General features: G+C 39.7%; 1 protein-coding gene across 6 annotated transcripts in view; it reads left to right on the top strand.

Moving 5' to 3' along the window:
• Positions 1-19,484, top strand: part of ptprfa (protein tyrosine phosphatase receptor type Fa) — a 327,453-nt gene that overhangs the window by 117,185 nt on the left and 190,784 nt on the right. For all 6 annotated transcript variants that reach the window (XM_056377834.1, XM_056377829.1, XM_056377831.1 and 3 more), the window contains one exon: positions 8,413-8,554. In XM_056377834.1, coding sequence (XP_056233809.1) covers positions 8,413-8,554 — 142 coding nt within the window. The remainder of the gene's footprint in view (positions 1-8,412; positions 8,555-19,484) is intronic.

Below are 19,484 nucleotides of genomic sequence, written 5' to 3'. Positions count from 1 at the left end.
ATTCCACTTATAATGTAATATTGCTCTGTGTTTGTGTTTGTGTCTGTGCCCCAGCTCACCGACTCCTATAGGCTATATACCTGTACAGAAGCTGCTTTGGCCATCCCCATCCCAGAGGACCTCACTGCACAGTTCGAGCGGCCTGAGAAGGAGGAGGTCATATCCAGCTCTGTGTCCCGGTTCTATCATGGGCCAGTCTAAAACCCACGTACTGGCCTTTGGCATCAAGAAACTCTGCACCGCTGCGTAGGACCACGCAGGCTGGAATGACGACCCAGATTCTGCGACCGAGGAAGCACCAGCTCACCGACTCCTATAGGCTAGATACCTGTACTAAACAACTGTACTGTACTAAAACAACTGGACAGGGCATTTAGTCTTGCAAACATATACTGTATTTATGTTGTGTCTCACAATTTCTTTTATGGATCCAGTGAATCCTACAGTTTTTTTATTATCACTGATTATAAGTGTCTCATTTGATGTAAATAAATGCTTGATCGTTTCTAAAGAAATGACTCCTCTGAATTCATATATTATATGCACACTATCTGCTGATAGAAGAACTTTACAAATCAAAGAGCAGCTAAACAAATTTATTTGAGGGTGTGTTATTCCATTTGTGTTGTGTTATTGCCATTGTAAAATTATGTGCACTGAAGTAAAACAAGACTGCCTAACACCTTTTATTTAGATTGAAACTATATGTTTTTACAAAGAAGCAAAACCTAAGTTTGGCTACATATCAAGCACATATAACAGGTAATTTATAACGTCACTTATTGCATATAATGTAGAGCTTGAGAACAGTGTAGTGTAGAAAACACTGCACAGCCTTGTCTTTGACTAAAGATTAATGTTGCTGACAGACATGTTTATGCTGATTTACAGCTTTCATTGTAATACACAAAATAATGAACATCTCTGCTCAAAACATGGAGAAAAATTAATAAAATAAAAATTATTTACTTGTCAGAATTAAAATATCTTACTAGTCTCGACATTGAACACCTGTAGCAGTCGTCAGACAACAAACATTTTCATAGTATATCTAAGGAGACATGACAGATAACTACATTACACTATTCACAATAGTGCTTATTTACCAAAAGAGCTCCAGTAATGACGAGACAGTAACAGTTAGCATTAGCTACCTAGCTACATGTTAGTAACTGTGTGCCAGCACACATCAACAAACTGAAAATGTAAAGTCAAAATACACAAAATTGGTTACCAACCATTCAGAAACGTCCTGCTGCAGTTGTAGAGTTTGAACTTCTTCAGCAGCCTCTCCCTCTGGCTCAGATTCTGGATAAAAGTCGTGTGGTTGAACCAAAGCGCTTCTGACACCAGGTCGCCGGTCACCGTAAACATTGGAGCACGGTGCCAGAAGCCCAAGCCGCATCCCCTTCTGGAGAGGGGCGTGGTCAGGCGCAGCTCATTTGCATTTAAAGCTACAGACACAGAAACAGCCTGTTCTGAACAGGGCTGAAACATCTACCAGCCCCTGTACTTTCAAAAATGTAGTAATGATTTTAGTTAAGTGAGTCTTATTTCTTTTTGTACTTGTGTCCATCTTGTGATTTATTATCACATTGAAATCCCCTGCACAGATTACAATGCCTTCTGATTCTGATGCCATGGCTGTCAATAGAGTTTCAAAGGAATTCTTGTCACTCTCTGGGGGGGCATATATATGACCATATAGTTTTCTAATTTTCCTTTGACAATAAAGTATTATTAATAATAATAATAATAATAATAACCTTCTTTGTCATTTGTTTCTTTCTAGTATTCAAAATTGAGTTTTATACAAGTACTGCCAACCCTCTTTTGTGACTGTCTATATATGCTATAGAATGTGTTTTCAAAACCATATTTCTTTAGCTTCTCATGTTCTTCCTGAATAAGTGTGTTTCCTGGATAAAGATAAGTTTAACTTTTCTTATTTTTAGAATGACTTTTTTCTGCTTTATTGGGTTATTTAACCTTTTCACATTCTCCATTGACAGGAGTGAGATATTACTCATGTTCTTTTTGTGGGGTTATACTGTATACTTTCCTTACAAGCTTTCCATAACCACAGCACACAATAGCAGCTTGAACATTGCGCAGCTCATAATCAAGTGAAAAATAATTGAAATTCCAAAAACAGACATAAACTCCCACTTCCCAGCGGTGTTGTCCGCCGCTCCAGCCTGTTGCCACGGCAACACTCTCTGAAGCTGCGCCACCATATCTGTCCCCTGCAGGCTTCTCCCCAGTACCTGCACCTGCAGCCCTCTCTTGTTCAACTGTTTTGCAGCCTCTTGTGCATTGTCTTACGTCCAGGGGCCGTATTCGCTGTGGATCTAGATTTTTAACAGCGGCATCTGGAAAAACCTCTCTCAATTAAGGCTTTTTTTTAATGCCTATGTATTCCTTCCTCTTCTTGAATATTTCCATGACGTAGTCTTGTTCAAAAATTAGCACCCGGCCTTCGTATTGATTTTTCTTTTTCCAGGCTTTCTTCATAATCATCTCCTTTACCGTGTACTGAAGAAAGCAGTTAGCACTGGCTTTTCTCTCCCTCTCTCTTTCTCTCCTTGTGTCTTGAATTAACAGTTGAACTTGTTCATCAGAGTGTGGTGTTGTTGTAACTTCAGTGAAGAGGATTGTCATGTTTATTACATCTTCAGTCATTTGTGCTGTCTTACCTTTGACACACAGCTCCACTTGCTAACCAGATAGTCTATGTCCGTCTGTGGACACAGTCACCTTGATGGTGCTGTGGGCAGGACACTGAGACACACGTTTGTTGAGTTTACGTTCATATCTCCTGACCCATTTCTTACAAAAACAAATCGCTGAAATGCAAGTTCTGTCACAAAACTATGTTGTTACGCATCCTTGGGCATTTTTAAGTGGTTATATGGAAATTCTGGAGCTTTCTTAGTGGGTATATGGCTTAAACCTGCATATCATGTAGACTACAACACTGCCTCAGAGATGCTGCCAATTAGACCAGTGGCATAAAGTGTTTAAATTAAGTTGAGTAACCACAGTGTTAAAAGTCATGCATTGAAATTGTTACTTAAATAAAAGTTTCATACATATATAATAAGTATAATCATATTCATGATGTCAGTATAACATTGCATTGAGTTCAATGCAGAAATATGGCCTCCTTTAGTGTTATATTATTATAAACATATCATTAGATTATTATTTCTCATAGATTGCGAGAAGTAACTTGAGCCCAAAGTGACACTTTCACAATGTTTGTTTTTGTGTTTATTAAAAAAAATAAACTACAATAAAATTGCACCATTATACAATTAAAGTAATTGAAAATTAAGCAACTAATGCCAACTAATGAGCTCCACTTGAATATACTGCTGGGTGGCTTATAGTAAATCATCATGATTTATAAGCTCTTCATATGTCATGCATTCAAAAGTCTTAATCTAATTAGTGCCACGGGTGCTCAGCTCCGAGGCACTCCTCTACAGCTAGAATAGCTGAGAGGAGTGCCTCGGGGCTTAATGTTAATATTCCTCAGGCTTATTTTTATTTTTCCGCCAAATTTTGGTGCGTAACTCGTCCCGCAGCTTTGAGAAAACCCCGGTAATATATACATCAAAACGTGTGTCTTGATCCCAAAAGAGGTGCTGTGACTTTTGGTGTTAAAATTCCAATTTTTCCCAAAGTTATTCCCAAAATACTGGGAATAAATAATGCATTAGAAATGCATTGGAATTTTCTTTAGAAACCCACCTTTTTTCGACAAAATTGCACCTTTTTTCTGAGTCACCCAGCTCTCTCATACCTGCACGTAGAAATGTGATTCAAACTATAAAACAGAGGAAAACTTCTGCCCTCTCCAAAAGACAAGAACTGTTTTTACATAACATGTAAACTTTTCACACTGTGAGATCTCAAAGGAGGAGTGCAAATCACTTTTTCTTCAAAGTTAGAGTGAAAGCGTCAGTTGGCTAGAGTGCGTGAAGCAGTAAAAAATAACCTTTATTTTTATTTTTAACTCGAGCTCGCGGCCAAACCGTAAAAAGGAGACAAATAATTAATAATAAAATAGTGACGGTAGAAACTTCTGGCTTCAGTGTCTGGCACGGTCTTTTCAGTTTTTGAAAAGAAGTAACGGTTTTCTCATAATTTGCAGTTGTTTGAAGCCATGTAGAAGCCAAATTCTGGGCAGATTTTCACATTGCCATGGCAACGGCAGCTGCTGACCTGTGTGCGTGCGCGTGCGTGCGTGCGCCTAGCAACCAGATAACCAACTCTCCAAGCTCTGCTAGCTTTACATTAGCCGCATGTTAGGTCTTAAATTACATTTAGTTAGGTCTTAAATATGTAAGTCCATTTACTGCTTCCTTCGTTGCTTTTTTTTTTGTTTTGTTAAAAGAGTGAATGAAGTTGTGACGGTCTCCGCTGAGACAGAGGAGAGGGGAAGCTACTAGCCCTCTCTCGCTGTCACTTCTAGTCGCGTTGCTCTCCTCCCCAGTACAGGTCTATTATACACTGGTAACACATTTTGTACCCTCTGGGATTCCTCACGCCCAAAAAAGGACACACAAAGAAAATGCTATAAAATCATCATATGTCAATATTTTTTCTGCTTTTTTTTTTTGCATACATCTCTTCAACCAGTTCAGTTCTGCTCAAACCTATCAAATGTTTATTAGTTTCCAGGATTTTAACCCTTTAAATGCCAGTTTGAAGACATGTTGCCTCTTGTTTTATTAAAAAAAACAACACAGAATATGAGATATTTCCCACATAATACATGATGGAGGGATGTGACATTGTTTTATATCAGAATCTTTTATATCAAGACATTTCTCAAAACCAGAATATGATCAGGGTGACTTTTGAAGACTGGAAATAAATCATGTACTCATCCCGGCAGTAGCCCCCGTGGCACTCAAAATTTCCCTGGAATTTTCTAGTTCATTATACTCTTCGGTCATGATCTTAGTAAACTTATTACTGTCACACATTACCAGTCAACACTGGTCTCCATATTAATTGTGTGTGCAATTCATCAGCAATCATAAATATAAAAGATGGATCAAAGATTAGGTTGTTCCGGGGCGTCGTGTAGCGTAGTGGTTTAAGCAGGCGCCCCATGTGTAGAGGCTACAGTCCTCGCTGCAGTCGGCCCCAATTCGAATCCCGCATCGGACGGCCTTTCGCTGCATGTCATTCCCCCTCTCTCTGCCTCCCTGCTTCCTGTCACTCTCATAAAAGCCCAAAAAAATATACTTTAAAAAAAAAAGATTAGGTTGTTCCATTCACAGTAAATGTTATCCAATAACCTTCATTGACTTTTCTTTGTCCATCTCAGTATATTGTTGCTGTGGCATGAATTGTCACTTGTAGAGTAGTGTCAAGATAATGACCTTGATATGGCACTTCTTGGCACCAATTGTTGATAATAATAATAATAATATTCATGTTTTTGTTGTTCAATGAAAGAATTGATTGTAAAGTTATAAAAAAGTTCTACTCGCAAATAAATCTGTTGAAATGTCATGTTTTTTTAATTGTATTATTTTGCATGGATATCTGCTTATGACAAAACAAAATGTTTATATTTATGTTTGGATATCAGCTTAACTTCCCATGGAAAGTTTCTGGAAATTTACTGGAAATTTTCTGCCCCTTTGCAACCATAGTATGGAATCTTTTATCTGTACAAAAATTAAAAAAATATGTTAATTCAGATAGATAGATAGATAGATAGATAGATAGATAGATAGATACTTTATTTATCCCCTAGGGGAAATTCATGTGTCCATTAGCTCATTGTTGATAATAATAATAATAATAATTATTATTATTATTATTATTAATAATAATAATAAAAACAGTTCATAACAAATTAACAATAATAATAAGATTATTCCACTTCCTTTGGCTGAGGTGTTGCATAGCCCGATGGCAGTGGGAACAAAGGATCTCCTGAACCTCTCTGTTCTGCAGTTCTGCCCATTCCTGATATGCGCCACAATAGCTGTGTCAGTATTTCTGGATGTGGCAGGACCCAGAGTTATATTTAAAGTCCTCTGTATACAGGGTGGACTGGAACAGAGCCAGAACAGTCCCCTGTGGAGCCCCAGTGCTGCTCATCACTGTCCCCGAGACACAGTTACCCAGCCTTAGGTACTGTAGTCATCTTGTCAGGTAATCCACAATCCAGGATGTGAAGCAGGGATCCACCCCCATCCCTTCCAGCTTCTCTTTAAGAATGGGGGGTTGGATGGTGTTAGATGCACATGAGAAATCAAGGAACATGATCCTCATGTAAATACCGACCAACTGTCTTTATTCTGCTTTTTTTTTTTGCATACATCTCTTCAACCAGTTCAGTTCTGCTCAAACCTATCAAATGTTTATTAGTTTCCAGGATTTTAACCCTTTAAATGCCAGTTTGAAGACATGTTGCCTCTTGTTTTATTAAAAAAAACAACACAGAATATGAGATATTTCCCACATAATACATGATGGAGGGATGTGACATTGTTTTATATCAGAATCTTTTATATCAAGACATTTCTCAAAACCAGAATATGATCAGGGTGACTTTTGAAGACTGGAAATAAATCATGTACTCATCCCGGCAGTAGCCCCCGTGGCACTCAAAATTTCCCTGGAATTTTCTAGTTCATTATACTCTTCGGTCATGATCTTAGTAAACTTATTACTGTCACACATTACCAGTCAACACTGGTCTCCATATTAATTGTGTGTGCAATTCATCAGCAATCATAAATATAAAAGATGGATCAAAGATTAGGTTGTTCCGGGGCGTCGTGTAGCGTAGTGGTTTAAGCAGGCGCCCCATGTGTAGAGGCTACAGTCCTCGCTGCAGTCGGCCCCAATTCGAATCCCGCATCTGACGGCCTTTCGCTGCATGTCATTCCCCCTCTCTCTGCCTCCCTGCTTCCTGTCACTCTCATAAAAGCCCAAAAAAATATACTTTAAAAAAAAAAGATTAGGTTGTTCCATTCACAGTAAATGTTATCGAATAACCTTCATTGACTTTTCTTTGTCCATCTCAGTATATTGTTGCTGTGGCATGAATTGTCACTTGTAGAGTAGTGTCAAGATAATGACCTTGATATGGCACTTCTTGGCACCAATTGTTGATAATAATAATAATAATATTCATGTTTTTGTTGTTCAATGAAAGAATTGATTGTAAAGTTATAAAAAAGTTCTACTCGCAAATAAATCTGTTGAAATGTCATGTTTTTTTAATTGTATTATTTTGCATGGATATCTGCTTATGACAAAACAAAATGTTTATATTTATGTTTGGATATCAGCTTAACTTCCCATGGAAAGTTTCTGGAAATTTACTGGAAATTTTCTGCCCCTTTGCAACCATAGTATGGAATCTTTTATCTGTACAAAAATTAAAAAAATATGTTAATTCAGATAGATAGATAGATAGATAGATACTTTATTTATCCCCTAGGGGAAATTCATGTGTCCATTAGCTCATTGTTGATAATAATAATAATAATAATAATTATTATTATTATTATTAATAATAATAATAAAAACAGTTCATAACAAATTAACAATAATAATAAGATTATTCCACTTCCTTTGGCTGAGGTGTTGGCCCGATGGCAGTGGGAACAAAGGATCTCCTGAACCTCTCTGTTCTGCAGTTCTGCCCATTCCTGATATGCGCCACAATAGCTGTGTCAGTATTTCTGGATGTGGCAGGACCCAGAGTTATATTTAAAGTCCTCTGTATACAGGGTGGACTGGAACAGAGCCAGAACAGTCCCCTGTGGAGCCCCAGTGCTGCTCATCACTGTCCCCGAGACACAGTTACCCAGCCTGACGTACTGTAGTCATCTTGTCAGGTAATCCACAATCCAGGATGTGAAGCAGGGATCCACCCCCATCCCTTCCAGCTTCTCTTTAAGAATGGGGGGTTGGATGGTGTTAGATGCACATGAGAAATCAAAGAACATGATCCTCATGTAAATACCGACCAACTGTCTTTATTCTGCTTCAATTTTACTCTGTAATTACTACATTTTTTACTCCCAGTAATGTTATTATACTACTACAACTTGTCATTATACTGATTTTACTGATTTTTACTTGACTGCTGTTCTTCGAAAATTCTTCACATTACCACATAATTACTAGATAATTAATTGCCTGTAGATGAAAGGATTACCCAAGTGTTTTCAATTTGGTGGACCACACTCTGATCCGGGGATGGATGTTAAAGGGTTCAAACAGAAAGTTATAGCCATGAATCCTTGAAACTCCTTTGTTCTCATCCTCATAAGATCGACACGTGTTTTATGGGTCTCGAACAGAGAGGACAAAAACAGGCATGTCACAGATGATTACTTTAATCTTGCTCTGCTTTTGTCTGGCCAGGTGATTGAGTTTGATGACAGCTCTGGCTCGGTGCTGCGTATCCAGCCTTTAAGGACCCACCGCGATGAAGCCATCTATGAATGCACAGCCACCAACAGTGTGGGAGAGATCAACACCAGCGCCAAGCTCACTGTCTTAGAAGGTAAGACCTGACTGCATGTCTGCCTTCCTCCCTTTCCTCGCCAGTCGTCACACCAGCTGTTTTACTCCTACCTTTGCTGTCTCCCAGCCTGTGCTCACTTCGCTAATAATTGAAGGGGTTTTCATGTTCATGTAACACCATTTTGCCCTTACATTAGAGCTTGTCCTCGTGTACAGATATCACATTCAGCACTCTACTTGACTCTTTACTACATGCCTCATTGTGTTCAGTGTTTAGTTCAACTCAGTTCAGTTAGAGTGAGACAGTTTTGAGTCATGGTACTTTAAAGATACCTTTTCTGAAACTGGTGCTGGTGTGTTCTAGTGAAAGCTGCAGCCTGTTCCCACCACAGCACCTTTTCCAGGACCTCTGAAGTCTCTGCTCATGGGGTATCACCAAATTCAAAAAATAATATGATGACCCTGTGTGTGAAAATTACATCTCAAATTCTGTTGAAATTGTTATTATCTAATTTGTCCAATCTTCTCGGTTGTTCAGATAAAGCGGAAACAAACAGAAAGTTTGGTTTAGTTTAGTTTGCCTTAAAATGATGGGCTGCATGCTGCCTTTACTGTCCCCAGCTGAAGCAGTGCTTGTTGTAGTGCTGTTGCAGGTTGTTGTAGTGCAGGTTGTTGTAGTGTTTTTGCAGGTTGTTGTAGTTCTGTTGCTGGTTTCTTTAGTGCAGGTTGTTGCAGCGCTTTTACAGGTTGTTGTAGTGCAGGTTGTTGTAGTGTTGTTGCAGGTTGTTGTAATGCTGTTGCAGGTTTCTTTAGTGCAGGTTGTTGTATTCCTTTACAGGTTGTGGTGCTCTTGCAGGTTGTTGCAGTGCTCTTGCAGGTTTCTTTAGTGCAGGTTGTTGTATTCCTTTACAGGTTGTGGTGCTCTTGCAGGTTGTTGCAGTGCTCTTGCAGGTTTCTTTAGTGCAGGTTGTTGTAGTGCTGTTGCAGGTTGTAGTGCTGTTTCATGTTGCAGGTTTCTTTAGTGCTGGTTGTTGTAGTGCTGTTGCAGGTTGTTGCAGTGCTTTTGCAGGTTGTTGTAGTGCAGGTTTCTTTAGTGCTGGTTGTTGTAGTGCTGTTGCAGGTTGTTGCAGTGCTTTTGCAGGTTGTTGTAGTGCAGGTTGTTGTAGTGCTGTTGCAGGTTGTAGTGCTGTTTCATGTTGCAGGTTTCTTTAGTGCAGGTTGTTGTAGAGCTGTTGCAGGTTTTTGTAGTGCTTTTGCAGGTTTTTATAGTTGTTACAACCAGCTCGTTAGGGGAAAGGGAAGTAACACAAAACCCAAGATGTTAAGGGTTAAATAAAGTAATTTATTAACAAAAGTAAGCAGTTTAACCAAAAGATAGGCGGCACAAGAAAAACAGAGCCACCCAATAACGCAATTAACACAAAAGAACACCAGAAAAACAAAACAACAAAACACCAGCTCTCTAACAGAGCTGCACTTGGCTTTACGCTAGACAACAACCCAAAAAAACAACCCTCGCTGTCACAGAGTTTCACTCGACTCTACACAGTTATCCACCACCAAAACAAGCACTGGTACACAGCGCAGTGGCGAGTCTGCGTACGGGCAACACAGATCGCCCCGAACAAACAAATGACAGCTCTTTTATACGCTGGGTGGAGACGGGAGGCGGGCCCAGCTGATCAGGAGAGATGGCTTGCAGCTGGAGCATCGAAGGTGCGGCGAAAAGGCGGAACATTCCCAGGAAATCCCGGTGACGTCACGGGCATCCCCTCTCGCAGGGTCAGACGGCAACAACAGGCGATTGAGACAGGACACAACACAACCACACACAGGGAGAGAAAAAGGTCCTTAGAATACAGCCACGGCCGTAACAATAGTGCTGTTGCAGGTTGTTGCAGTGCTGTTGCAGGTTGTTGCGGTGCTGTTGCAGGTTGTTGTGGTGCTGTTGCAGGTTGTTGTGGTGCTGTTGCAGGTTGTTGCAGTGCTGTTGCAGGTTGTTGAGGTGCTGTTGCAGGTTGTTGCAGTGCTGTTAGAATAGGGCTGGGCAATTGATCAAATTTTATTTTCGATTTACAATTTGGCCTCTTACAATTGTACAACAAGATAATCGAGAGAAGATGATTATTGTGCCGAAATCTGTTTCACAACAAGTTTCATCCCCCCTACAAAAACCATCCATTGTTATCGGTTCCGCTCTCAGTACTGAAGAAATTAAGCAAATATATTCCATATTTGTTGTTGCAACATAAAAGTTCTCTTGCACAGTCACCAATTCTGTTTCTGACTATGATGCATTTTTGCTGTTCCCTATGCAGAAGTTCACCTGCATCTCTCTACCTGACCCTGTGTTTGAGTGGCAGGGCAGCACTCTCACACACCTTGGAGCACTGTGCAACGCACACACACACACACACACACACACACACACACACACACACACACACACACACAGACCCTGCTCTTAGCGTCTATGGAGAGAACTATGGACACATCCGGTGAAAGTTCGGCACATACAGAAAGCAAAATGAACAGTTTTCTACCGAATAGTTCGTAGCTCTTCTGCCGTTGCCTCAGGTGTGTTTTGTATGCTGCCGCATGGAGCCCACACAGAGTTAACTGCATTATTGGACATGGGTTAATGATGAAAACTGACCATTCTCCAGCTGATTGTTCTGGATGTGTTCTGAAATTCAATTTGAAATGGACAGAGCATCATGTGAACTGTAGTTTAGAAATGAAGTTCATCTCAGTAAGAGTGGAGTGTGTTATATCCCATGCTCAGATATATTTAACTTATATCGTGTATAACAGGAATAACTACATAGACACAACATTTTTTGTTTTAAAATCTGTTTTTTTTTTTGTTTCCTGTTTTTTTCCAAAGTCAATGAGAAATCATGTTGAATAATCATGATCTCAATATTGATCAAAATAATCGTGATTATGATTTTTGCAATAATCGAGCAGGTTGTTGTAGTGCTTTTCCAGGTTGTTTGGACTCACATTCAAACAAGATAGGTGTTGCTTCACTTGCATTCCCAGTGCACAGACTACAGTAGTGAAATGCTGTCGGTGTAGTCCAACCTCCTCCTAATGTGGACTTTGTCACTTTGTCCGATGATCATTAGAACGATCACTGATTACTCATGCCCTTGCAAATGTCAAGATGATATTTGACTTTTTTTCCCATTAATGTAGTAACATTATTTGTACTGTTAAATTGATACTGCCAACATATGTAAGTGCATATAACCATGATTGCACACTCTTATTGTAATAAAGCTGCTTGTTGTGTGTTGGAGCAGCTGTGAGTTAAGAGCGAAGGGGATCAACATATAGACAGATCATGTCATTTAGTTCAGTTTCTTGTCCTGCTGCTTTTTATGGTTGTAAATAGAACTTTTGGAGTCAATGAGAGAGAGAGGCGAGCAAGGTGGGACACACTCGCTTTTTTGGTCACTCCTCTTTCTCTCTTCGTCATAGGGTAAAATAATGTAACATCCCCCCATAGGTCTAGAGCTGCCACCGGAACGACGCTCCGCTACTTTTTTTTCTCAATGAAATGAAATATCTATAGTTCAAATAATCCGATTGATATTTATATACATTTTAAGTGCTTAAAAATCTGAACCTCACTGTACGTCATGTAGAGAGCTAATAAAAAAAATTGAAATGGTCAGAGTTGTCATATTGACATTTAAGGTGTATTGATTGATTTCCAAACATCTGAGTAACAGTCAAGGAAACGTTCCACCTTAAAAGTGTCCGGTAGCTGCCGCTAGCCTCTGAGCTGCTCAGTGAATTGAATGGTTAATTAGTAAAGATGAAAAGACAGAAAACTTCATTTCCTTCATCATTCACTCATGATGAAACTGTTCATAAAGTAGGTGGAAATCTTTTATAAAGATCAGCTCTACCTGTGATTAAGACAGAGCAGAGGAGTGTAATCGCTTGTTTCCCTGCGGAGAGAAAATGCTTCTGGTGTGAGCAGCTGCCAGACATGCATGAATCAATCCCCCCACGATCATATCGCCTATAGGCAATTTCACAGGGGGACGATGGGACTATGGTTAAGATCGAGTAACCCTACACCTAACTTCCTACTTCACTAGAGCAGCTAGAGGTCCCTAACAATAAAACAAACATGTGGGTCTCAATAGGCTTCCATTAGGATGAAGACTATTCCTCCTAAAGAACAATTGTGGTTCTAGAATAAATAAAAGATATGTTACACATCTAATGGCCACATGGACTATAGCCAGGTGTGGAGACTGCTAGCCGTTTCTTTTTTTTTCTTAGATAGCAAAGTGGAGACAGACAGGAATGCAGGGAGAGAGTAGCAGCAAACTGCCTTGCCGGCTGGGAGTGGAACTTGAGACTCGCTGCTCACGGCATTTGTGCCCATGTGGCATGCACCCTCACCATTCGGGTGTCAGTTTCCCCAGAAATTTGACCAGAGACGAAGACATGTTTGCTGCTGTGTTTAAGTGAGAAGTCATATTTTAATATTTCGGACATCTAGTTTGAGACATCATTAGAACCAATATAGGCAATTACTTTGTGGTAAATATGTGCCTATCAAGAACACTCTGGGTCATCTCCACATTACCTAAAACCTTGGTACCAGGAAAACTGATGCTGAATTCCTTCTCTTCCTCCTCTTATAACATTGTTAACATGTGGTTGGAGGAGGGGATGGAAGAGTTTGGCCTGCTGATATGGGAAAAGGAGATGCAGCAGGCGATCCAGGGGTGGGGTCGCAGGGAGATGTAGGCAGCCTTGTCATACTTCAGTACTTTGCTCGATAATATGAGACAAAACTGTGCGTCACGTAGTGCAGAGTTCCATATAGTAATTAGTCACCAAGTACGAATTTTTTCTTTCAAACTATTCATTCATTCATTTTCTACCGCTTATCCTCTAGTAGGGTCACGGGGGGGCTGGAGCCTATCCCAGCATCTTTTCGGGCGAGAGACGGGGTACACCCTGGACAGGTCGCCAGTCCATCGCAAGGCAAACACATAGAGACAGACAACCATTCACACTCACAGCCACACCTATGGTCAATTTAGAGTATCCCATTAGCCTAGTCCCCATTTTGCATGTCTTTGGATTGTGGGAGGAAGCCGGAGTACCCGGAGCATGCAAACGAACATCCGAACATGCAAACTCCACACAGAAAGATCCCGCGTCCGAGCCGGGACTCGAACCCGGCACGTTCTTGCTGTGAGGCGACAGCGCTAACCACTGCACCACCGCGCCGCCTCTTTCAAACTAGTATCAGTTCATTTGAATACTTGATGTATTATTTGTTATTTTTTGTTATTTCATTCAAAACATTTGTTTTATGTTTTGCCTGTTGTTGTATCTCTACCAAAGGCACTGCAGCAACAGCTTTGAGCTATGATACCTATTTGATGGAACAAAATGTCACTGTGTGGTTTGGCTGCTAAATGTCTAGTATTTCTGTGTGATTGTGTTTGTTGAGCAGGAACGTGTTGAAAGTTCTATCGACTGGGCGCCTCCTGTTGGTGACAGCTCTAGACAGCTCTGATCTTTGCCAGTGGCCAAACACATTCATTTAATCAACACTCTAATGGATAGACAAACAACCAAAGACAAAAAGGGATTTTCTCTCTGGCAGGCACTTCCAAATCACTCAGGAGCCCATTATACTTATTCTGCCATGTAGATACAGTCAGCAGTAAACACAGCCCGAGGCTCTGGAGCCTGTTGCAGCAAAAAGGGCTCTTTCTCTCTAAACCCACTCATGGTCTTGTTAAGAGAGAGTTATGGGTCCAACTGATAATCGCTGTTAACAGACTACAATTTAATGCACAAGGCTGTAACAGACAGAATAAACTGTGCCTTGATGCACATGTCACATGTCAACTGATGTTGAGTTAAGCAGATATTTTTGAGACGTAGCAGCTGATTTTTGTATTTAACTGTTTTCTGAAAACCGTTCCAGAAATTCCAGATGTCACTTTTCTCCATGTGCCTGTGTCAGATTTAGATCTTCAGTGACACTTTTCACACAAGCCCAAATACAATAGACAGCAGTTCATTAAGGCAGGCAAGACAGCCTTCACTTGCTAAAGAGTAACCGTTCTATCGGTCTGCCTGGATTGATAGTGTGTCATTTTAACACTAATGCAGATAGTTATACTGTGACAGTATTGGTCCTTTATTAAATGCTGGATAGTCAGGCACTCAGCTACATGTCTGACCTTGTAGAGATGCCTCCCTGAGTGTAACACTGCCATCAGGCAAAACGTCTCTCTTCACCAACACTTTGGGTCATGAAATTTGAGAGGAATACTAGTGTATATGATACTGACTAATATGCATATTGCTGTAAAATGCACTGAAATTATCCCTGAGGATCACATGGTGCTCAGGCAGAGAGATGGTGTGAGCGGACAGGAGTCCTAAGGATGTTGTGACTATGATTATTTGAACACAATAATGGTGATAATTTTGTATTTATTTCAAATAACAGCGGGAGTCAATACCTGTCAATATGTGCAAGATATGCCACTATTATTGTCATTCATTATGAGTATAAATCAGTGTGGTTTCAGTCAAACGACCTATGCAGCTGTTTCAGTTTATATATAAGCTATACTTAAGTCACATGGCTCACTGATGTTTCCTTATGTTCTACTATGTAAATGGTGTATTTGTAACTATCATTACGGGTTTAAATTAGCCATCATATGTTTGTATACACATGGCAACTTACCTCAGTTATTTATTCATATATTTTTTTATAGGTGAAAAACCACATAGTAACATGGAAGACATTGTGACTAAAACATAGTACACAAATGAAATAGTGTGTATAAAATTAGATTTAAGGGGTGTGTGTGTGTGTGTGTGTGTGTGTGTGTGTGTGTGTGTGTGTGTGTATGACAAACTGAAATTAACTGCCGAAAGCTTCCTGATTAAAGCTGGAGTGAAACATGTTTCCAGTGAAAGCAGTTGAAAGGTATGTATTCAGTGTTGGAGTCTGTACTGGACTTTGACAGAAATGTCAGTAAAGTGGTTGATAAAACATCACAGATATCAGAGGAGTCTCTAATTTGACCCAGATGTGTGCCCCCTCCCTCAACTTACCATGGTGACAATTCTGTCTCACTGGGAGCCCACTTGTCTTTCTCTTTGAAAAAGCTAGCACCTGGAAAACACTGGTTTAAGGTAATCCACCACTCCCAATGAGCTCCAAAAGTAATCCCCCAATTTTAATATAGGTAATGTGGACTGAAATTAGCGGCCAAATGTTTCCTGAATGAAACTGTGTCTATCTGCCTGTCTATCTCTGTCCATCTGTCTGTCTACCTGTCTACCTCTCTATGTGTCCCTTTGTGTGTGTGTGTGTGTGTGTGTGTGTGTGTGTGTGTGTGTGTATGTGAGAGAGACAGAGTCTGGCTGTTGAAGACCCAGAGCTCATACAGATCTATGGGAGGAAGGGGTCAGCAAACCTCTCAAAGTCCTGCCATTGAATACAAAAGGGGACATAATATCAACAAAATGATCACATGGTCAGCGCCACAAGACTCTCCTGAACACCTCCATGTGGTTTTGGTGTTTCTAGGGCCAAAAATGCAGAAATAGGAGTGAGTTACATAAAAGGGTCAGTTCTGGTTTTTGCCTGAAATCCACTCTTGAATTTGTATTGCAGTCTATGGGACAGTTGGAGGGTTCTCTCTTCAGTTTGAGGTTAAATTCTGTTAGTCTCTGTGCTAAGGTTGTAGCGTTAACACCGTAATTTAGAATTTGCTCTCGTTGAAATGGGGCACCAGTCCTCTGGGAGGACAACAATTAATTACTTCATTGTTGAATTTATCAATCTCATATCAGAAACCATGACTTCTCGATTCAATGGATCTCCAGTCTCTATGTCAAAAGAATACAACAGGACAACAGCTGGGTGTAAATAAAGGAGTTTATTAACTAAACTACTATTTACAGAATAAATGCGAGGTGTAATAATTGCGCTGTCCTCACTGAAGTGTGGCAACTCCAACTATACAGTCAGCTAAACTCTCTTAAATCCATGAATGAGAAGAATGCCTGAATCCTGGTTTGATGATTTAATTTCACTCTTCACATTGAACTGGATCCAATAGGTGATAGACACAGAGTCTAGAGTAAGAGAGTGGAACTAGGAGAAAACAACAGAATACCTAAATTAGTTAACATCCTAGTTTCCATACACATAACATGAGCTATACAACTGCCTGACAAGCTATCTGACTGATGAGAGATCACAGCTAGCATTCCGCAAGCTAACAATGGCATGAACGAGTTAGCGATAACATCTATATCCTTTTAACTTCGTTTTTTACAGCATAAAATCAACATGAATTATTCAGTTACAACAGATGTGTTATACATACTCTTCTGAGGAATCAACAAGTGAGAAGCCTTTACTTTAAATAAATGAACATCTGCATTGTTCGTCAGATTTCCGTACAATCGCCACTTCTGATCTCGGTTTTGGCACAAAATACGATTTCAAAATAAAGATCCACCTGAACTAAAGGCGCGCTAAATTAAATGCATGAATGAAACATAAATGCCTGAAGGGCAGAACAATAATCATAAAGATGAAAATAAACTTGGGAAAAAAAAAGAATAAAGGACGCCGACAAAATGACCCAAAAGTGCAAAAATGGCGAAGAGCCATGATTTTGTGGCTAGCAGCTTAAGGCTAAGAGTTTACATAGCTACAGAGCCGGGCTTTAACCTGGGACTTTGATTTTTTAGCAGAGTTTTTCAGCTTCCAGCAAAGTGTGAATTTATCCCAACTGTTTTATCCCCTGGGGGCTGGCACACGTTTCAGGGGCGTCACCCATCTTTTCCTGTTTTTCAACTTGGAGTCCATCTTCCACCACGACCATAAAACATTAAATGAAATAACATATAAACCTAAGGGCACTCATAATGTCAGACAGGAGTAATACGAGTGTTGATTTCATATCACATCCTTCAAACCTGGAATTAATCATGATACAAGTGGTTAACTGATCAAACAACAATATAAATATTTCCTTAAAGCTAATCGTCTATCAATGTGGATTAGACAGCAGTTCTTTGACGGTAATAATAATAATATGGACATTCTGGATGTTACGTAGTGTGTGTTACCTTGTGTGAAGGATGTTTTGAGTATGGATTGAACTATTACATAGAAACATCTCATGAGTTACAGAACAGTTGGATATTTAATTTTACATATTTCCTCAGATCTGTGTCTGTGAAGAGAGTTCTGCTGGTCACTACCCAGGATTGGAATGTGGGTTGTAGTTTATGACTCTTATCTAGAAAGGGACAGAGGAAGGGAGGTTGGTGTGTGTGTGTGTGTGTGTGTGTGTTTGTGTGTGTGTGTGTGTGTGTGTGTGTGTGTGTTCATGCATGGCACAGAGAGGCCAGGATTGACACCTTAGTGATAATCAGTCCTTTTGGTGTTACTTGTCCTACATAAGAAACAATCAAATAACGTTAGACAGAGTCTTATTGTTACAAACTACAGATTTTGCATATGTTTTCCAGTTTGTCTGGTGTCCATTCGCTGATCCTCTGGCTGACCCTTTGACCCTTGGTCTAATTCTGTGTTCCACTGGCATGCTGAAAGCATGGTCTGTTTGTGAGAAAAGGGTCCGTCGTCTCTGTTTCCTATCAATTTGATAGTTTGATGGTGGGAAGAGTCGCAAAGTTTCAATTTTGGGTCCGTAACTCTGCATGTCCTTACAATTATAAGGATGAACTTCTTTAGTGGCTTGTGACTGATACCAGGCCAGTTATGTACGCTACAAGGTAGTCACCTTAAATGAAACAGGACAAATTTGTCTACTAATGAGGAATAACTGAAAATATATAGCATATAGAATATCAATAACATTGAAGGCATATATTATTATTCTGCATACCCTTTAGTGTGACTGCTTATGCAGAATAATAATATATGCCTTCAATGCTATTACATTGCAGGCACATAATAAGAAAAACTACACACCACACACAAAAGATACACTCCTCAAACTCTTGTTATTCAAATCTTTATTATTGGTGGGATTGCTGAATAAAACCAGGGTTGCTGAATGAAGCAATCCCACTCTAGGTTGTTGTCAGGTCAAAAATGTTTCTCTTGTTATTCTGCTGAGGCATTCACACTAGTGTTCTTCAAGTTTTTACATTTTATTCTTACTTCTTCCGCCTTTCTAAGGTCTCTAACTACTCCTTCATACTTTTTCATACAAAAACCGTTCAACTATGAAAACGTTCAGCTTGTTCTGTAGGTTATCGGATGTATACAAATTTTTCTACTATTCTTAATATTCAAAATATTACGCTTTTTCTTGTCGTCAACTCCTTGAAATTTTCGGACTCTTTAAAGATAGATAGATACTGTATTTATCCCCTAGGGGAAATTCATGTGTCCATTTGCTCATTGTTGATAATAATAATAAAAATTACAACAACAGTTGATAATAAATAAACAATAATAATTTGATTAATCCACTTCCTTTGGCTGAGGTGTTGTATAGCCTGTAAATCCACACAAGGGTCAGGAGTGTTGTCGTTTAACCAGATCTCCGTGAAACACATGAGACTACACTCACAATATGCTCGCTTTATCTTCACAAGTGCTTCCAGTTCATCACACTTGTTAGCCAGGGAGTTGACATTTCCCTTGAAGATCGATGGTAGAAAAGGCTTATATCTCCATCTCCTAGCCTTTAGCTTAGCCCCTGCTCTGCATCCACGGAACGGCTTCTTCAGATCAGCCGTTATGGGATTTTTAACTCCATATCTGGTAAACTTTAAACCCAGGAATTCTTCCTATTATTATTATTTTCTCCATCGTCAGACGAAACTATGCCGTAGAATAAAAAACATGGATTGACAAAAGATATACTAATATATATAAATATATTGCAAAAAAACAAAAACAAAATTCA

Source organism: Seriola aureovittata, chromosome 6 (assembly GCF_021018895.1).
Source record: "Seriola aureovittata isolate HTS-2021-v1 ecotype China chromosome 6, ASM2101889v1, whole genome shotgun sequence".
In the NCBI taxonomy this organism is placed as follows: domain Eukaryota; kingdom Metazoa; phylum Chordata; class Actinopteri; order Carangiformes; family Carangidae; genus Seriola; species Seriola aureovittata.
The sequence above is the reverse complement of the archived record's forward strand: the minus strand, read 5'-3'. Positions and strand labels throughout refer to the sequence as shown.